Source organism: Oncorhynchus nerka, linkage group LG23, assembly GCF_034236695.1.
Source record: "Oncorhynchus nerka isolate Pitt River linkage group LG23, Oner_Uvic_2.0, whole genome shotgun sequence".
Classification (NCBI taxonomy): domain Eukaryota; kingdom Metazoa; phylum Chordata; class Actinopteri; order Salmoniformes; family Salmonidae; genus Oncorhynchus; species Oncorhynchus nerka.
In genome coordinates, this window is record NC_088418.1 from 14,981,974 (window position 1) to 14,999,229 (window position 17,256).

A 17,256-nucleotide genomic window follows, 5' to 3' on the forward strand; every position below is an offset into this window, starting at 1 on the left:
ATAACTATTTTTCACAAAGTCAAAAGCATAATGATTTCTATAAACACAAATTCATTTATCTAAACCAAAGTAGATCGTTTTTTAAAGATTTGTTTTATTCATCAGTTGGGGGTCTCTATAAGCTACAATGACATTCCAAACCTAGCATGAATGTCTATCTTTGTAGCTGTGTGGGTTGATATGGTCAAACTGTTTGCCTTGGGGTAAGTTGTGCCACTGGCATTTCAACAGGTGTAGACTAGCAGTGAAATGCTTACTTACAGGTCCTTTTACAACAATGTAGAGAGAAAATAAATAGAAATAGTGACACAAGGAATAAATAGAGTGAATAACTACTAAAAAAACAACAACAGGGATTAACAGTACCAAGTCGATGGGCAGCGTTACGAGGGAAGTGAGGAAGCTATGTACATACAGGCAGGGTTAAAGTGACTCGGCAACAGGATAGATAATAGACCGTAGCAGAAGCGTATGTTGTGTGTGTCGTCAGTATGCGTGTGTGTTGGTGTACGTGTGCGAGTCCTGTGTGTGTGTGTGTGTGTGTGTGTGTGGATAGTCAATGCAGGAGAGTTGGTGCAAAAAAAGTGTGTTGTGGTGGCAAGGTATGTACTGTGTGTGTGGGTAGAGGTCAGTGTGTACATAGTCAGTGCAATAGTTTTTCTTTTCTTTTTTATGTATACATAGTATGTTTGCACTTTAATGCATATGTACATTTTTATTGTTACAGAGCATCGTTATGCCCTGTGTATACAAACGTAAAACAAGCAGGGGTCTATATCCCCCTTGAGGTTCTTGAAAGAGCAGCCAAGGAAGTGAGAGAAGGGAAGAAGTCCATTGGAGCAGCAGCAAGGGATGAACAAATAGACTGAATGACACTGAAGAGGTACAGAAAACAAACATGTACCTGTTGGAAAGAGAGGCTGTGATGAGTAGCAGAGGAACACCGGGTCTTATCTGATGACATGGAGTCTGAGCTGTATAAAGAGAGGCTGTGATGAGTAGCAGAGGAACACCAGGTCTTATCTGATGACATGGAGTCTGATCTGCATAAAGAGAGGCTGTGATGAGTAGCAGAGGAACGCCAGGTCTTATCTGATGACATGGAGTCTGATCTGCATAAAGAGAGGCTGTGATGAGTAGCAGAGGAACACCGGGTCTTATCTGATGACATGGAGTCTGAGCTGTATAAAGAGAGGCTGTGATGAGTAGCAGAGGAACACCAGGTCTTATCTGATAACATGGAGTCTGATCTGTATAAAGAGAGGCTGTGATGAGTAGCAGAGGAACACCAGGTCTTATCTGATGACATGGAGTCTGATCTGCATAAAGAGAGGCTGTGATGAGTAGCAGAGGAACGCCAGGTCTTATCAGATAAGATCTGATGACATGGAGTCTGATCTGTATAAAGAGAGGCTGTGATGAGTAGCAGAGGAACACCGGGTCTTATCTGATGACATGGAGTCTGAGCTGTATAAAGAGAGGCTGTGATGAGTAGCAGAGGAACACCAGCTCTTATCTGATAACATGGAGTCTGATCTGTATAAAGAGAGGCTGTGATGAGTAGCAGAGGAACACCAGGTCTTATCTGATGACATGGAGTCTGAGATTTATAAAGAGAGGCTGTGATGAGTAGCAGAGGAACACCAGGTCTTATCTGATGACATGGAGTCTGCGCTTGATAGAGGCGATGACAGAGTAGCAGAGGAAAACCAGGTTTTCAATCAAATTTTATTTGTCACGTGCCGAAAACAGGTGTAGTAGACTTTACAGTGAAATGCTTATACAAGCCCTTAACCAACAATGCTTTAAGAATTTTTAAGAAAATAAATAAATAAATGTAACAAATAATTAAACAGCAGTAGTGAAATAAGCGAGGCTCTATACAGGGGGTACCGGTACAGAGTCAATGTGCGGGGGCACCTGTTAGTTGAGGTAATATGTACATGTAGGTAGAGTCAAAGTGACTATGCATAGATGATAAACAGAGAGAGGCAGCAGTGTAAAAGAGGGGTCTGGGTAGCCCTTTGATTAGCTGTTCAGGGGTCTTATGGCTTGGAGGTAGAAGCTGTTAAGACTTTTGGACCTAGACTTGGTGCTCCGGTACCGCTTGCCGTGCGGTAGCAGAGAGAACAGTCTATGACTATGTTGACTGAAGTCTTTGACCATTTTTAGGGCCTTCCTCTGACACTGCATGGTGTAGAGGTCCTAGATGGCAGGAAGCTTGGCCCTAGTGAAGTACTGGGCCGTACGCACTACCCTCTGTAGTGCTTTGCAGTTGGAGGCCGAGCAGTTGTCATACCAGGCAGTGATGCAACCAGCTCTCGATGGTGCGGCTGTAGAACCTTTTGAGGATCTGAGGACCCATGCCAAATCTCTTCAGTCTCCTGAGGGGGAATAGGCTTTGTCATGTCCTCTTCACGACTGTCTTAGTGTGTTTGGACCATGATAGTTTGTTGGTGACGTGGACATCAAGGAACTTGAAGCTTTCAACCTGTTCCACTACAGCCCCGTCGATGAGAATGGGGGCGTGCTTGGTCTTCCTTTTCCTGTAGTCCACAATCATCTCATTTGTCTTGATCACGTTAAGGGAGAGGTTGTGGTCCTGGCACCACACGGCCAGGTCTCTGACCTCCCTATAGGCTGTCTCATCGTGGTTGGTGATCAGCTCTACCACTGTTGTCATCAGCAAACTCGATGATGGTGTTGGAGTCATGCCTGGCCATGCAGTCATGAGTGAACAGGGAGTAAAGGAGGGGACTGAGCATGCACCCCTGAGAGACCCCATGTTGAGGATTAGCGTGGCGGATGTGTTGTTCCCTACCCTTACCACCTGGGGGCAGCCCATCAGGAAGTTCAGGATCCAGTTGCAGAGGCATGGTGTTTAGTCCCAGGGTCCTTAGCTTAGTGATGAGCTTTCAGGGCACTATAGTGTTGAACGTTCAAATCAAATCAAATCTTGAGCTGTAGTCAGTGAATAGCATTCTCACATAGGTGTTCCTTTTGTCCAGGTGGGAAAGGGCAGTATGGATTGCAATAGAGTGCATCATCTGGGGATCTGTTGGGGTGGTATGCAAATTAGAGTGGGTCTAGGGTTTCTGGGATAATGGTGTTGATGTGAGCCATGACCAGCCTTTCAAAGCACTTCATGGCTACAGACGTGAGTCGGTAGTCATTTAGGCAGGTTACCTTAAGTGTTCTTGGGCACAGGGACTATGGTGGTCTGCTTGAAACATTAGTATTACAGACTCAGACAGGGAGAGGTTGAAAATGTCAGTGAAGACACTTGCCAGTTGGTCAGCGCATGCTCGGAATACAGCACATATACGTCCTGGTAATCCGTCTGGCCCTGCGGCCTTTTGAATGTTGACCTGTTTAAAGGTCTTACTCACATCGACTTCTGAGAGCGTGGTCACAGTCGTCCGGAACAGCTGGTGCTCTCATGCATGGTTCAGTGTTACTTGCCTCAAAGCGAGCATAGAAGTAATTTAGCTCATCTGGTAGGTTTGTGTCACTGGGCAGCTCGTAGCTGTGTTTCCCTTTGTAGTCTGTAATAGTTTCAAGCCCTGCCACATCCGACGAGCTTCAGAGCTGGTGTAGTATGATTCTATCTTAGTCCTGTATTGATGCTTTGCCTGTTTGATGGATCGTCGGAGGGTACAGCGGGATTTCTTATAAGCTTCCGGGTTAGAGCCCCGCTCCTTGAAAGCGGCAGCTCTACCCTTTAGCTCATTGTGGATGTTGCCTGTAAATCCATGGCTTCTGGTTGGGGTATGTACTTAATCACTGTGAGGACAACGTCATCGATGCACTTATTGATGAAGCCAGTGACTGATGTGGTGTACTCCTCAATGCCATCGGAAGAATCCCAGAACTTATTCCAGTCTGTGCTAGCAAAGCAGTCCTGTAACTTATCTGATAACATGGAGTCTGAACTTGATAAACATATCAAGAATTTTGCGGACCAGTTTAGTAGCCTCAAATGCAGAGAACTTGCCTTCGAATTGGCACGTAGAAACATCACTGTCCCAGACAGCTGATCAGGACTTATTCCACATTTTGTTGAGTTACAACCTGAATTTTCTCACTGATCTACACACAATGATGACAAAGTGAAATGACAAAGTGAAAACATGTTTTTTGGAAATGTTTGCAAATGTATTGAAATTTAATTACAGAAATATCTCATTTACATAAGTATTTACACCCCTGTGTCTGGGTAAGTCTCTAAGAGCTTTCCACACTTGGATTGTGCAACATTTGCCAATTTTTTATTTATTTTTTAATTCAAGCAAAAACCTAGCCATGAAGTCCGAGAACTCCGAGACAAAACTGTGTCGAGGCACAGATCTGGGGAAGGCTACCAAAAAATGTCTGCAGCATTGAAGGTCCCCAAGAACACAGTGCCTCCATCATTCCTAAATGGAATAAGTTTGGAACCACCAAGACTCTTCCTAGAGCTGGCTGCCTGGCCAAACTGAGCAATCGAGGGAGAAGGGCCTTGGTAAGGGAGGTGACCAAGAATACGGTCTGAATGCTAAGCATCACGTCTGGAAGAAACCTTAACCATCCCTATGTTGAAGCATGGTGGTGGCAGTATCATGCTGTGGGGTTGTTTTTCAGTGGCAGGGACTGGGAGACTAGTCAGGATCGAGGGGAAAGATGAACAGAGCGAAGTTCAGAGAGATCCTTGATAAATTTGCAAACATTTCTAAAGACCTAAAGTTTTTTGTTATTGTGTGTAGACTGAAGGGGGGGGGAATCTTTTTTATCCATTGTAGAAAAAGGCTGTAACATAACAAAATATTATCGACCCCCGTCAGAGAGTTTCTGTGTATGGTCGTTGTTGTTAACTATCAACTTTATCTGTCCTCTTCAGGTGTGCGTGTGTTGGTGGACGCACGGGAGAAGCTTCACATCCCTTGGGGTTCCCCTGACAACCAGGTGCACGGAGACAATGTGATGTCATTCGACACACGGTCTGTGATGATGGCGAACGGCCAGGTGGAGACGAGCGTGTTTCTCAAGTACCTGCCCTCCATCCAGGTCCTGTGGGCCGACAGCGGAATACAACAGGCCTACGACAGACGCAGGGAGTTCCAACTGGTTAGTACACACCCAATGTACACGCCCCCCAGGGTTTCCATTATCCCTCAATTGCCGGCTTATTCATTGCTGGAAATACCAGTCAATGGAAATATATTTGACTGTCATGCTTCTCAGGCTACAGGTTAATTTGCATTATTTAGTGGAATTAAATTGGCCTGTGTGTGTTTTCGTTAGTCATCATGTATCTTATTTATCCAACACAACTATCACAGCATACAGAGCCTATTTTGAGCGAGATTTTTCCAGCAGCTCCTCAGCTGATTGCCTTTGGTTCCGCAATAAATGTGTTTTACTCCATTCTAAATGCAATTGCGTGTTAAATCGTTTTGGTGCATGATGGGGGGGGGGGGGAGTTACTATGTTATTCTCAACTGGTAATTGAAGCGCGCCTCCCATTCACCATTCCAGTGCGGGCAATTGTCTATCAGCGTGTCCCATCACTTTACAAATGGAAGCTGGAGGCGTGTCTTACCTTTGCTTCAAAGTAGGCTATAGGCTAAATTCGATAATGGAAATGTGGAGCCATTTCTTTTTTAAAGACTTCATAGGCCACTCTGCATTAAAGAGCAAGATTAGGGGGTAAGGCCCTGTGATAGAGTAGCGTCCTGTACAGATGGTGTGCTTGTACATCAAGCTGCCTCACGCTACAGAAACAGAAGATAGGCGCAGGAGCCTATGAGGAATACATTTGTAATGTAGTGAAGCTGTCTCTAGAGCCTCTTTCATGATCATGTGAAATTTCAATTGCCATGGAAATGCTGGGATGTGTTATTTTTTTTCATGAACATGTTTAATTGAATCATTATGCAACTATGATGGTGATAAGATATGGATTACAATTATCATCCAGAATATTAAGGCTATACTCACTTCATGTATACTCACGATACACACACACTCAACCATGCAAATTGTCTGGGTTATTATTTATTTAGACATCACACATTATAGTCTTACTAATTATCCAGACCTTCTATAGAGTGGCAAGAAAAAGTATGTGAACCCTTTGGAAATACCTGGTTTCTGCATAAATTGGTCATAAAATGTGATCTGATCTTCATCTAGGTCACAACAATAGACAAACATGGTCTGCTTAAACTAATAACACACAAACAATTATATGTTTTCATGTCTTTATTGCACACATTGTGTAAACATTCACAGTGCAGGGTGGGGAAAGTATGTGAACCCTTGGATTTAATAACTGTTGACCCTCCTTTGGCAGCAATAACCTCAACCAAACGTTTTCTGTAGTTGCGGATCAGACCAGCTCAAAGGTCAGGAGGAATTTGGTGGACAGATAGCCTAACATTCTCCTGCAAGATGTCTTGATTAACTTGGGAATTCATTTTTCTGTCTGATAGCAAGCAGTCCAGGCCCTGAGGCAGCAAAGCAGCCCCAAACCATGATGCTCCCTAGAGAGAGATGCTGTAGAACATCCAGGTGCACTTTTGCAGCAATGTTGTTGTTTTTGGACAGCAGTGGTTTCTTCCATGGTGTCCTCCCATGAACACCATTCTTGTTTAGTGTTTTACGTATCGTAGACTCGTCAACAGAGATGTTAGCATGTTCCAGAGATTTCTGTCATCTTTAGCTGACACTCTAGGATTCTTCTTAACCTCATTGAGCATTCTGAGCTGTTATCTTGCAGTCATCTTTGCAGGACGGCCACTCCTAGGGAGAGTAGCAACAGTGCTGAACTTTCTCCATTTATAGACCATTTGTCTTACCAGGGACTGATGAACATCAAGGCTTTTCAAGATACTTTTGTAACCCTTTCCAGCTTTATGCAAGTCAACAATTCTTAATCCTAGGTTTTCTGACATCTATTTTTGTTCGAGGCATGGTACACATCAGGCAATGCTTCTTGTGAATAGCAAACTCAAATTCTGTGAGTTTTTTTTTAATAGGGCAAGGCATATATAGGGCATCTCCAATCATGTCTCATTGATTGTACTCCAGGTTAGCTGACTCCTGACTCCAATTAGCTTTTGGAGAAGTCATTAGCCTAGGTGTTAACATACTTTCCCCAACCTACACTGAATGTTTAAATGATTTGGACAAGACAAATACAATCATTTGTGTGTTACTAGTTTAAGCACTCTGTTTGTCTATTGTTGTGACTTAGATGAATATCAGATCAAATTTGATGACTAATTTATGCAGAAATCCAGGTAATTCCAAAGGGTTCACATACTTTTCCTTGCCACTGTACTCTCACTAAATCACATCCAATCTCACACACATCAACCTACTCAAATCTACTACACAAATACATCTTGACTCAATTGTCTAACATCTGTGGCATTGGAAAACAGGCAAGGGAATAAAATAAATATTGCTAAAACCTGTTTCTTGAATTCAAAACATCAGACATTTTGTAGCAGTCTGTAAATGTACCACAGGAGAACCAAGAAATAAAGAGCGACACCACGGCTGTCGTTTTGGCTTTAATGTCGATCTGCAATATTATTATGAAAAGACAGGACAGGAACACATCGGTCTCCAATGCACCATCTGACAAGTTGTTCTTTCTCTCTGTGTTTTCTCAGACTCACACAATCACACTCATAAATAAAGCCATAATGTATAAAATAATAACCCGTCCTTAATACAAAGAATGTATCATCTTAATTCTTAGACAATAGAACCACCATACCTGCAATAGTATTGTGAAAAGACAGGACAGGAACACATCAGTCTCCAATGCACCATGTGACAAGTTGTTCTATACCGGAGCATGAAGAAAGGTAAAACACACATCCTGTCTCACATCCCCAATACATTGCTAGGTGCTTTCAGTGTTGACAGTATTGAAATACAACAACTCATGTACAAAAACACTGTAATTACAAACAAGCAACAATGTGAAATCGCCTTTATCCCATTCAGACCTTAGAGGGCTAAAACTACATCTCCCATAATTTTTTTTATTTTACCTTTATTTAACCAGGCAAGTCAGTTAAAAACAAATTCTTATTTTCAATGACGGCCTAGGAACAGTGGGTTAACTGCCTGTTCAGGGGCAGAACGACAGATTTGTACCTTGTCAGCTCGGGGGTTTGAACTTGCAACCTTCCGGTTACGAGTCCAACGCTCTAACCACTAGGCTACCCTGCCGCCCCCCATAATGCAACGCTAGCATCAGTCGGCAGCTCAGCTAGCTAGCAACAGCAATACTTTTTAGCACTCTGTAAACTATATCAATAACAAAAATAAAACCCTGAAAGTTACATGTTTCAATAGTCTCTCACTCCCTTGTAACAATATCTACAGCATTAACCTTGGTGTTTTATTTCTTTCACATTATGGAATTCTACAAAGGAGTAATCTGCAACACATACCTTTCTGTGTTTTCTCTGAGCTACAGGTAGTACCAGGGTGTTAGTAGGTGGCGTAAGCACCCAGATGAAATAAAATACATTCAATGAAATAAAACCCGAAGATGTTAATATCATTCAGCTACTGTAGCTGCCTACTTAAATTTCCAATATTCCTGTCTATGTGGAAATTCTGTAAGAGTTATGTGAAGGCCAATTAGAGGATCCGATCACATTCTGTCTCCTATCAATACTTTAACCTTTGATGCAAGAGAGAAAGAGAAAAAGTAATCAAGACAACTAGCTTGATTAAGTCTCCATGTATATCTCACTAGGTCAGGGTTTTTTGGTCTCCAAATATCCATAATGTTTTAATGTGTCCATAATATTAGTGATTTCCTTAAGAGCACGGTGATGATAGTATGTAGAGTGATTACCTTTACGGTCCATTGAGGTACTTAACACCATGATGATTTGATCGTTTGCCTGTAAGTTCAATACATTGGTATGAATATTTTCGAAGTAGTATGGATCATCCTGATTTGGCCAATATTATAGATTAATGAGCCGAATCAGTTTTTTTTAAATCCCCTTTCATATTCAAAAGGATCCACTTTCCTAGCGAATCATTCCTGACTATTTGCACATTAGGATCAACATTTTTGTTAATATCACACCTTTCGGGTTCCTTTGTCCATGACAGAAAATTATTTCACCATCCCATTCCTTTTCCTACGCAATTTCATCTTAAGGATGTAGAGTGAGTTAGTTTCCTGTAAACAGTATATGTTATATTCCTTTTCTTTTAGCCATGTAAAGACGGATCTTTTCTTATCTGCTAAGCCGTTACAATTATAACTGGATATCCTTATTTCACCCCTTACCATAACTAGATACTAAATGGGTCTAAATATACCATAATTAGTGCTTGTAAAGTTACTGCCATAAGAGGCACTATGACAGTCAAAAATAGAGATTTCAAATTGCAGGAGAGTTAAAATGGCTATTTCATCAAACTTCAAATGATTAGAATAGTACACAACGCAGAACAGAACAACCAGGTTAAGGGTCAGTGGCCCAAGCCCACGAACAGGAATATTCCAAGTTCAGACAGAAGGGGGGAGTGAGATCGCTATGATCGCCAGGAACTTTACTTTTGTCGTCTATTTTTAATTGTTGTGCTACGAGTGCTGCCTGTTGATGTTCTTGGTGCACCTATCCCTTTAGTGGGATAATTGTCATCAACTTCTGCTGAATTGCAGAGCGACAAATTCAAATTAAATTACTAAAAATATTGAATTTTCATGAAATCACAAGTGCAAGGTTGTTTTTACAATATATAATCGATAATATGTCAACCGGAATGTAGCTTCTTCCATAGGCGAGAGAAAGAAAATGGTTGTTGCGCATGAAAATCTGCTGGCACCCAGCCATCCACTGACGCGATGGGTTCTTTCTCGCTCATTTTTCAAAATAAAAGCCTGAAACTATGTCTAAAGACTGTTCACAGCTTGAGGAAGCCATAGGAAAAGGAATCTGGTTGATATCCCTTTAAATGGAGTGAAGGCAGCCTATGGAAAATGGAGCTTTCAAAATAGAAGCCACTTCCTGGTTTGATTTTCCACAGGTTTTCGCCTGCAATATCAGTTCTGTCATACTCACAGACAATACTTTGACAGTTTTGGAAACTTTTGTGTTTTCTATCCTAATCTGCCAATTATATGCATATTCTAGATTCTGGGCATGAGAAATAGGCAGTTTCATTTTGGGTACGTTTTTCATCCAACAATCTAAATACTGCCCCCTAGTCTCAAGAGATTTGAACCTCTCTGGCATAGGTAGGACGGTAGCGTCCCACCTCACCAACAGCCAGTGAAATTGCATGGTGCCAAATTCAAAACAACAAATCCCATAATTAATTAGAATTCCTCAAACATACAAGTGTTTTACACCATTTTAAAAATAAACTTCTTGAAATCCAGCCACAGTGTCTGATTTCAAATAGGCTTAATGGCGAAAGCTCACCAAACGATTGTTAGGTCGGCACCTAGTCACAGAAAAACATACAGCCAAGGAGAGGACTCACAAATCAGAAATAGCGATTAAATTAATAACTAACCTTTGATCTTCATCAGATGGCACTCACAGGACTTCATGTTACACAATAAATGTGTGTTTTGCTCGATAAAGTTAATCTTTATGTCCAAAAACGTCATTTGAAATTGGTGTGTTATGATCAGAAATGCATTGTCTCAAACAAACATCCGGTGAAAGTGCAGAGAGCCACATTAAATTACAGAAATACTCATCATAAACATTGATAAAAGATACAAGTGTTATGCATGGAAATATAGATAAACTTCTCCTTAATGCAACCGCTGTGTCAGATTTCAAAAATACTTTACGGCGAAAGCACAGCTTGCGATGATGTTAGGTCAGCGCTAGTCACAGAGAACCATCCAGCCATTTTCCAAAGAAGGAGAGGTGTCAGAAATAGCGTTATAAATATTCACTTACCTTTGATGATCTTGATCGGAATGCTGTTCGATAAAGTCCATAATTTATGTCCCAATACCTCCTTTTTGTTCACGCGTTTAGCCCAGTAATCCAAATGCATAATGCGCGATCACTTGTTCAGACGAAATGTCAAAAAAGTTATATAACAGTTCATAGAAACATGTCAAACGATGTATAGAATCAATCTTTAGGATGTTATTATCACAAATCTGCAATAATGTTCCAACTGGAGAATTCCTTTGTCTTTAGAAATGCAATGGAATGCAGCTACCTCTCACGCGTGTGATCAGCTCATGCATGGCACTCTGCCAGACCTCTGGCTCAAACAGCTCTCATTCTCTCCTCCTTCACAGTAGAAGCCTGAAACAAGGTTCTAAAGACTGTTGACATCTAGTGGAAGCCTTAGGAAGTGCAATATGACCCCATAGACACTGTGTATTCGATAGGCAATGACTTGATAAACTACAAACCTCAGATTTCCCACTTCCTGGTTGGATTTTTTCTCTGGTTTTTGCCTGCCACATGAGTTGTGTTATACTCAGACATCATTCAAACAGTTTTAGAAACTTCAGTGTTTTCTATCCAAATCTTCAAATTATATTCATATTCTAGCTTTTGGGCCTGAGTAGCAGACAGTTTACTCTGGGCACCTTATTCATCCAAGCTACTCAATACTGCCCCTCAGTCCCAAAGAAGTTAATCAGTCTACTTCAGGACAATTTATTCTTAACTAAGACATCATTTATAACCTGAATTTTTCCAGTACAATATAGGTTCAGCAAATCCCCTTATTGTTTGGGCTACATTCAATGTACTTTCAGAGGTCACTCAATATTTATCAATAAGAAATGCAGTTTCTGCCTGAAGAGACAAGGCTAACAAGGGAAATACATGAACTAATAGTACAGGTAGATAGCAATAAAAACGGTACTACAGAGAGACAAAATAAGTTGGAGGGAAAAAAACTGGAGGAACTTATTCAAGAACGATCGAATGTAATCTATTACAAAAATAAAGCAAACTGGATGGAATATGCACCAAATTCTTCCTGAATCTCCAACACAGGAATGCTACCGAAAATAATTTGCAGAAACTCTTTCCTAAAGACCGTCATCTATGATACTCCAAATGTGACTCATCACCTGGATTCAGTCTTATGTAGCACAAGTTTTTAAAAAAAAATTTAAACAAAGTGTAAATTCACATGTCACATAACGTTACCTAACAAGCCAGCCAGCTAACGTTAGCTAAACAATGAACAGTGCAAACAATGCTACAGTGCTGGGAGCTAACCACCCACGTTCAATGTTAACTAACCAACATTGGGCTTTAACTATAACAGCAAACGGCTCTGGGAAACAAATAATATCAGCTAGAAAGCCAGCCAACTAACATTAGCCAGCTAGCTAACAGTACACTTTAGCTTGAAATGAAACCACTTTCTGTCAAAATTAGAAAACGTGTAATATCTGAAAATGTAACGTTAGTCTAGCATTAGCTAGCTATCTTACCTGTATACATCGTCATGAATGGACGCGTCTCCCTGTCAGGAATGCCATGCCACGGTTTCTCTTAGTTTGAAGATGTAATCCGGAGACAGGTGTTCCCTCCATCTCTTTAGCTATCATACTTTAATTCCACTGATTTCAAAACTTGATCCTCCAGAAAGTGGGGAGTCACACTTATGCAGCTCCATTACACAGTAAAAACAAAAATGAAAAACCGTGTTCGACAGGATTACCAACACAGAATGACGACATTCTATGGCAAACCAATCCAAACTCCTCTCTCGGCATGTCCAGCCCACTCATTATCTCAGCCAATCATGGCTAGTGGGAAGGTTAATTTTTTTTCTGTGGTTTAACCAACAGGGCTTGTAATTTTAACAATTGTATTCGTATTTACAGATGGCATACGAGTTTAAGGCACATGAAAATAAACATATTCAAGAAGGCATTTCTGCCCAAAAAAACGCATGTTGATAAAATATTTTTTTATGTTCAAACACTCTCCTGTGAAATCGTGACTTGCGACATATGCCTAGTTTCCTGAATCGTGTCACAAATGATTTTTTTTACCTCTTGAACCTATGGGGGCGCTATTTCATTATTGGATAAAAAAACGTGCCCGTTTTAAGCGCAATATTTTGTCACAAAAAGATGCTCGACTATGCATATAATTGACAGCTTTGGAAAGAAAACACTCTGACGTTTCCAAAACTGCAAAGATATTATCTGTGAGTGCCACAGAACTGATGCTACCGGGGAAACCAAGATGAAACTTCAAACAGGAAATGAGCAGAATTTTTTAGGCTCTGTTTTCCAATGTCTCCTTATATGGCTGTGAATGTGCCCTGAATGAGCCTACGCTTTCTGTCCAAGGTGTCTGCAGCATTGTGACGTATTTGTAGGCATATCATTGGAAGATTGGCCATAAGAGACTACATTTACCAGGTGTCCGCCCGGTGTCCTTTGTTGGTGCGTAATCTTCAGCTGCAGGCATTTTCCCATGGGATTCAGAGGAGAAAGCACACTTCCACGAACGATATATCATCGAAGAGATATGTGAAAAACACCTTGTGGATTGATTCTAAACAACGTTTGCCATGTTTCAGTCGATATTATGGAGTTAATTTGGGAAAAAGTTTGGCGTTTTGATGACTGAATTTTCGGGGTTTTTTGGTAGCCAAACGTGATGTACCAAACGGAGTGATTTCTCCTATACAAAGAATATTTTTGGACAAACTGAACATTTGCTATCTAACTGAGAGTCTCCTCATTGAAAACATCCGATGTTCTTCAAAGGTAAATGATTTTATTTGAATGCTTTTCTTGTTTTTGTGAAAATGTTGCCTGCTGAATGCTAACGCTAAATGCTACGCTAGCTATCAATACTGTTACACAAATGCTTGTTTTGCTATGGTTGAGAAGCATATTTTGAAAATCTGAGATGACAGTGTTGTTCACAAAAGGCTAAGCTTGAGAGCTAGCAGATTTATTTCATTTCATTTGCGATTTTCATGAATAGTTAACGTTGCGTTATGGTAATGGACTTGAGGCTGTAGTCACGATCCCGGATCCGGGATGGCTCGACGCAAAAAGTTAAGAGGAAGCTAAATATTTTAAGCAGATGTTATCTTTTCTGTCTTCTCACACACTGAATGACAATTACTGCAAGGAATTCTTTCCAAATAATAAAAAAATAGGAACATTTAACAAATGTACAAAAAGATCAGTTCAAAGGCCAAATTACAGAGGAATAACTTTGAGGCTATTAAATACTTTCAGTCTGGAAAAACCCCAGGGCTTAATGGCATACTGGAAGAGGTTTATAAAGCCCTTTTCTTTTATACACTCAAAGCTCCATTTATTAACTTGTTTTAACTACTCCTATTGAAATGGTAGTCTGTCAGGTACTCCGCAGGAAGGTCTGATTTCACTATTATTAAAACGAGTCCTTTTGCACTTCAATGTTGTGTAGAAAAAATACTAGCGAAATCATAGCACTCAGAATAAAACATTTTTAACAGGTATTGTTCATCCTGATCAGACAGTTTTTTTTTGATATGATAACTACTAGAAATAATAGAACATGAAACATTTAAGAAGCTAGGCCTGATATTTATAGCAGCTTTTTTAAAGGACTATGATAAAGACTGGATTTTATTTATAAATGCCTGGATTTTCTTTTTTTCTGTGAGTGTCTTATAAAATGGGTAAAAGTAATGTATAGCAACCCCAGGTGTAAAATAGTAAATAGCAGTGTCTTCTCAGAGTTTTGAGGTAAACAAGGGTGTCCGCTGTCACCATATCTATTCGTAATGGGAATCTAAATGCAAGCTATTATTATCAGATCACTCAACAAAATTAAAGGATTAGAAATCCAAGGCTTAAAAACAAAGGTCTCCATGTATGCCGATGACTCAAGTTCTTTATTAAGTCCGCAAACTAGATCCCTGCAGTATCTCTTTGAAGAACTTTTCTGGACTTTCTGGACTAAAACCTAATTATGGTAAGTGTACAAGATTACGTATTGGATCTTTAAAAAATACAACTTTCATTACCCTGTAGTGTACCTAGAAAATGGTCTGATGGTGAAGTAAACATACTTGGTATTCACATCACAAAATATATAAATGAGCTTGGCCATTCCGATTAATCGGTCAGCCTCTACTCTCTAGGGTAGGCCAACATCCAGTGAGATTGCAGAGCGCCAAATTCAAATACAGAAATACTCATTATAAAAATTCAGAAAAGATACAAGGTACATAGGTTTAAAGATTAACTTCTTGTGAATCCAACCACAGTGTCAGATTTCAAAAATGCTTTACGGTGAAAGCTTACCTTACGATTATTTGAGAACATCGCCCAGCAGACAAATCATTACAAACAGTAACCAGCCAAGTAGAAGAGTTACACAAGTCAGAAATAGAGATAAAATGAATCACTTATCTTTGATCTTCATATGGTTGCACTCAGAAGACATTCATTTAATCAATAAATGTTCCTTTTGTTCGATAGTCTCTCTTGTTATCCAAAAACCTCAGTTGTTTGCGTTTTCTTCAGTAATCCACAGGCTCAAACGCAGTCACAACAGGCAGACAAAAAATCCAAATTGTATCCGTAAAGAAACATGTCAAACGATGTTTATATTCAATCCTCAGGTTGTTTTTAGCCTAAATAATCAATAATATTTCAACCCGGACAATAACGTCGTCAATATAAAAGGTAAATAAGAAAGGCACTCTCGGTCGTGTGCATGAAAAAGCTCTGTGACACGGCAGGGTCCACTCATTCAGACTGCTCTTACTCCCTCATTTTTCAGAATACAAGCCTGAAACCATTTCTAAAGACTGTTGACATCTAGTGTAAGGCATAGGAACTGCAATTTGAGTCCTAAGTCAATTGATACTGTAATGGCATTGAATAGAAATCTACACACACAAAATATCTTACTTCCTGAATGGATTTTTCTCCGTTTTTCGCCTGCCAAATCAGTTCTGTTATACTCAGACACTATTTTAACAGTTTTGGAAACTTTAGTGTTTTCTATCCAAATCTACCAATTATATGCATATCCTATCTTCTGGGCCTGAGTAGAAGGCAGTTTAATTTGGGCATGCTTTTCATCCAAAATTCCAAATGCTGCCTACCCTAGAGAAGTTAAGAGACATTAATGTAGCTAAATGACTGGGATTAGTGGAACATTTACTACTGGTGACCTATATGCAGGGTTCACACAAGGTGCTTGAGGTGTTTAAAGTAATTGAATTTTGCACTCCGACACTCAAGTACTGGAATGCCTTAAATCAGACATTTTCTCAAGTTGGTAACTAAAAAGTACTTTCATTTAAATGAGGAGAACAGAAAATTATCTTTATATGAAAAATATTAGAAAAATGTATCCTTGCAAATTAATTTCCAGGCAGACTAGAGTTTTATTTCCTCATGTGTTTTGCGCTCTGGTTGACCCCCCCCCCCCACACACACACACACACACACTTCCACTCAGCCAGGCAGGTACAGAACTGACTGATTAGGCACCTCCAAACATCACATTGATAGCTAAAATGCCAGGCAAATGTAGACTCAATCTGGCTAGCAGGATATTGATGTTTATAAATGGGGTTTGCCAGACTCAACCAGGAATGTAGTGTCATTCTGAGCATCGTGGCCCTAATGGGTTATGCACCCAATGCATAGGAGTCTGGAAAATTTCTCAAATGGCTGGTAAATTCAAATCTTCAGATCACTTTGTCCGGATCAACATTTTCCTAACGGAAACCCTGACGAGCGGGCGCGCGCACACAGATTCAGACTGGCAGAGCTGATCTGAAGTAAAAGTGAAACTGAGTCAAGACTAGACTTCCTACTGCTTCCTCCCTTGTCTCTCAATCTCTTTCTGTGTGTGTGTGTGTGTGTGTGTGTGTGTGTGTGTGTGTGTGTGTGTGTGTGTGTGTGTGTGTCGCATGCTAAAGAATGCGCATCAGTCTGTTTCCTGTGCAGACCCCAGCTCTCTTGTCTTGACATCTGGGTTTTCCAAATACACTAGGGCTGGGAATTGCCAGGGACCTCAATACAATATTATCACAATACTTGGGTGCTGATTCAATTATTCTGTGCCCAATAGAAATGAATAGTAAGTAATGTATTGTCATTTTGGAATCACTTATTCTAAATAACAATAGAATGTTTCTAAACACTTCTACATTGTTGATGCTACCATCATTGTGCATAGTCCTGAATGAATTGTGAGTAATGAGTGATATTGTACCCCCAAGACATGCTAACCTTTCACCATTACAATAACAAGG

General features: G+C 40.3%; 1 protein-coding gene across 1 annotated transcript in view; it reads left to right on the forward strand.

The window, feature by feature from the left end:
• The window catches only part of LOC115106329 (guanine nucleotide-binding protein subunit alpha-13-like), a 30,407-nt gene that overhangs the window by 4,011 nt on the left and 9,140 nt on the right, over window positions 1–17,256 (forward strand). Inside the window, exon 2 of the mRNA XM_029628935.2 lies at window positions 4,877–5,103. Coding sequence (XP_029484795.1) covers window positions 4,877–5,103 — 227 coding nt within the window. The remainder of the gene's footprint in view (window positions 1–4,876; window positions 5,104–17,256) is intronic.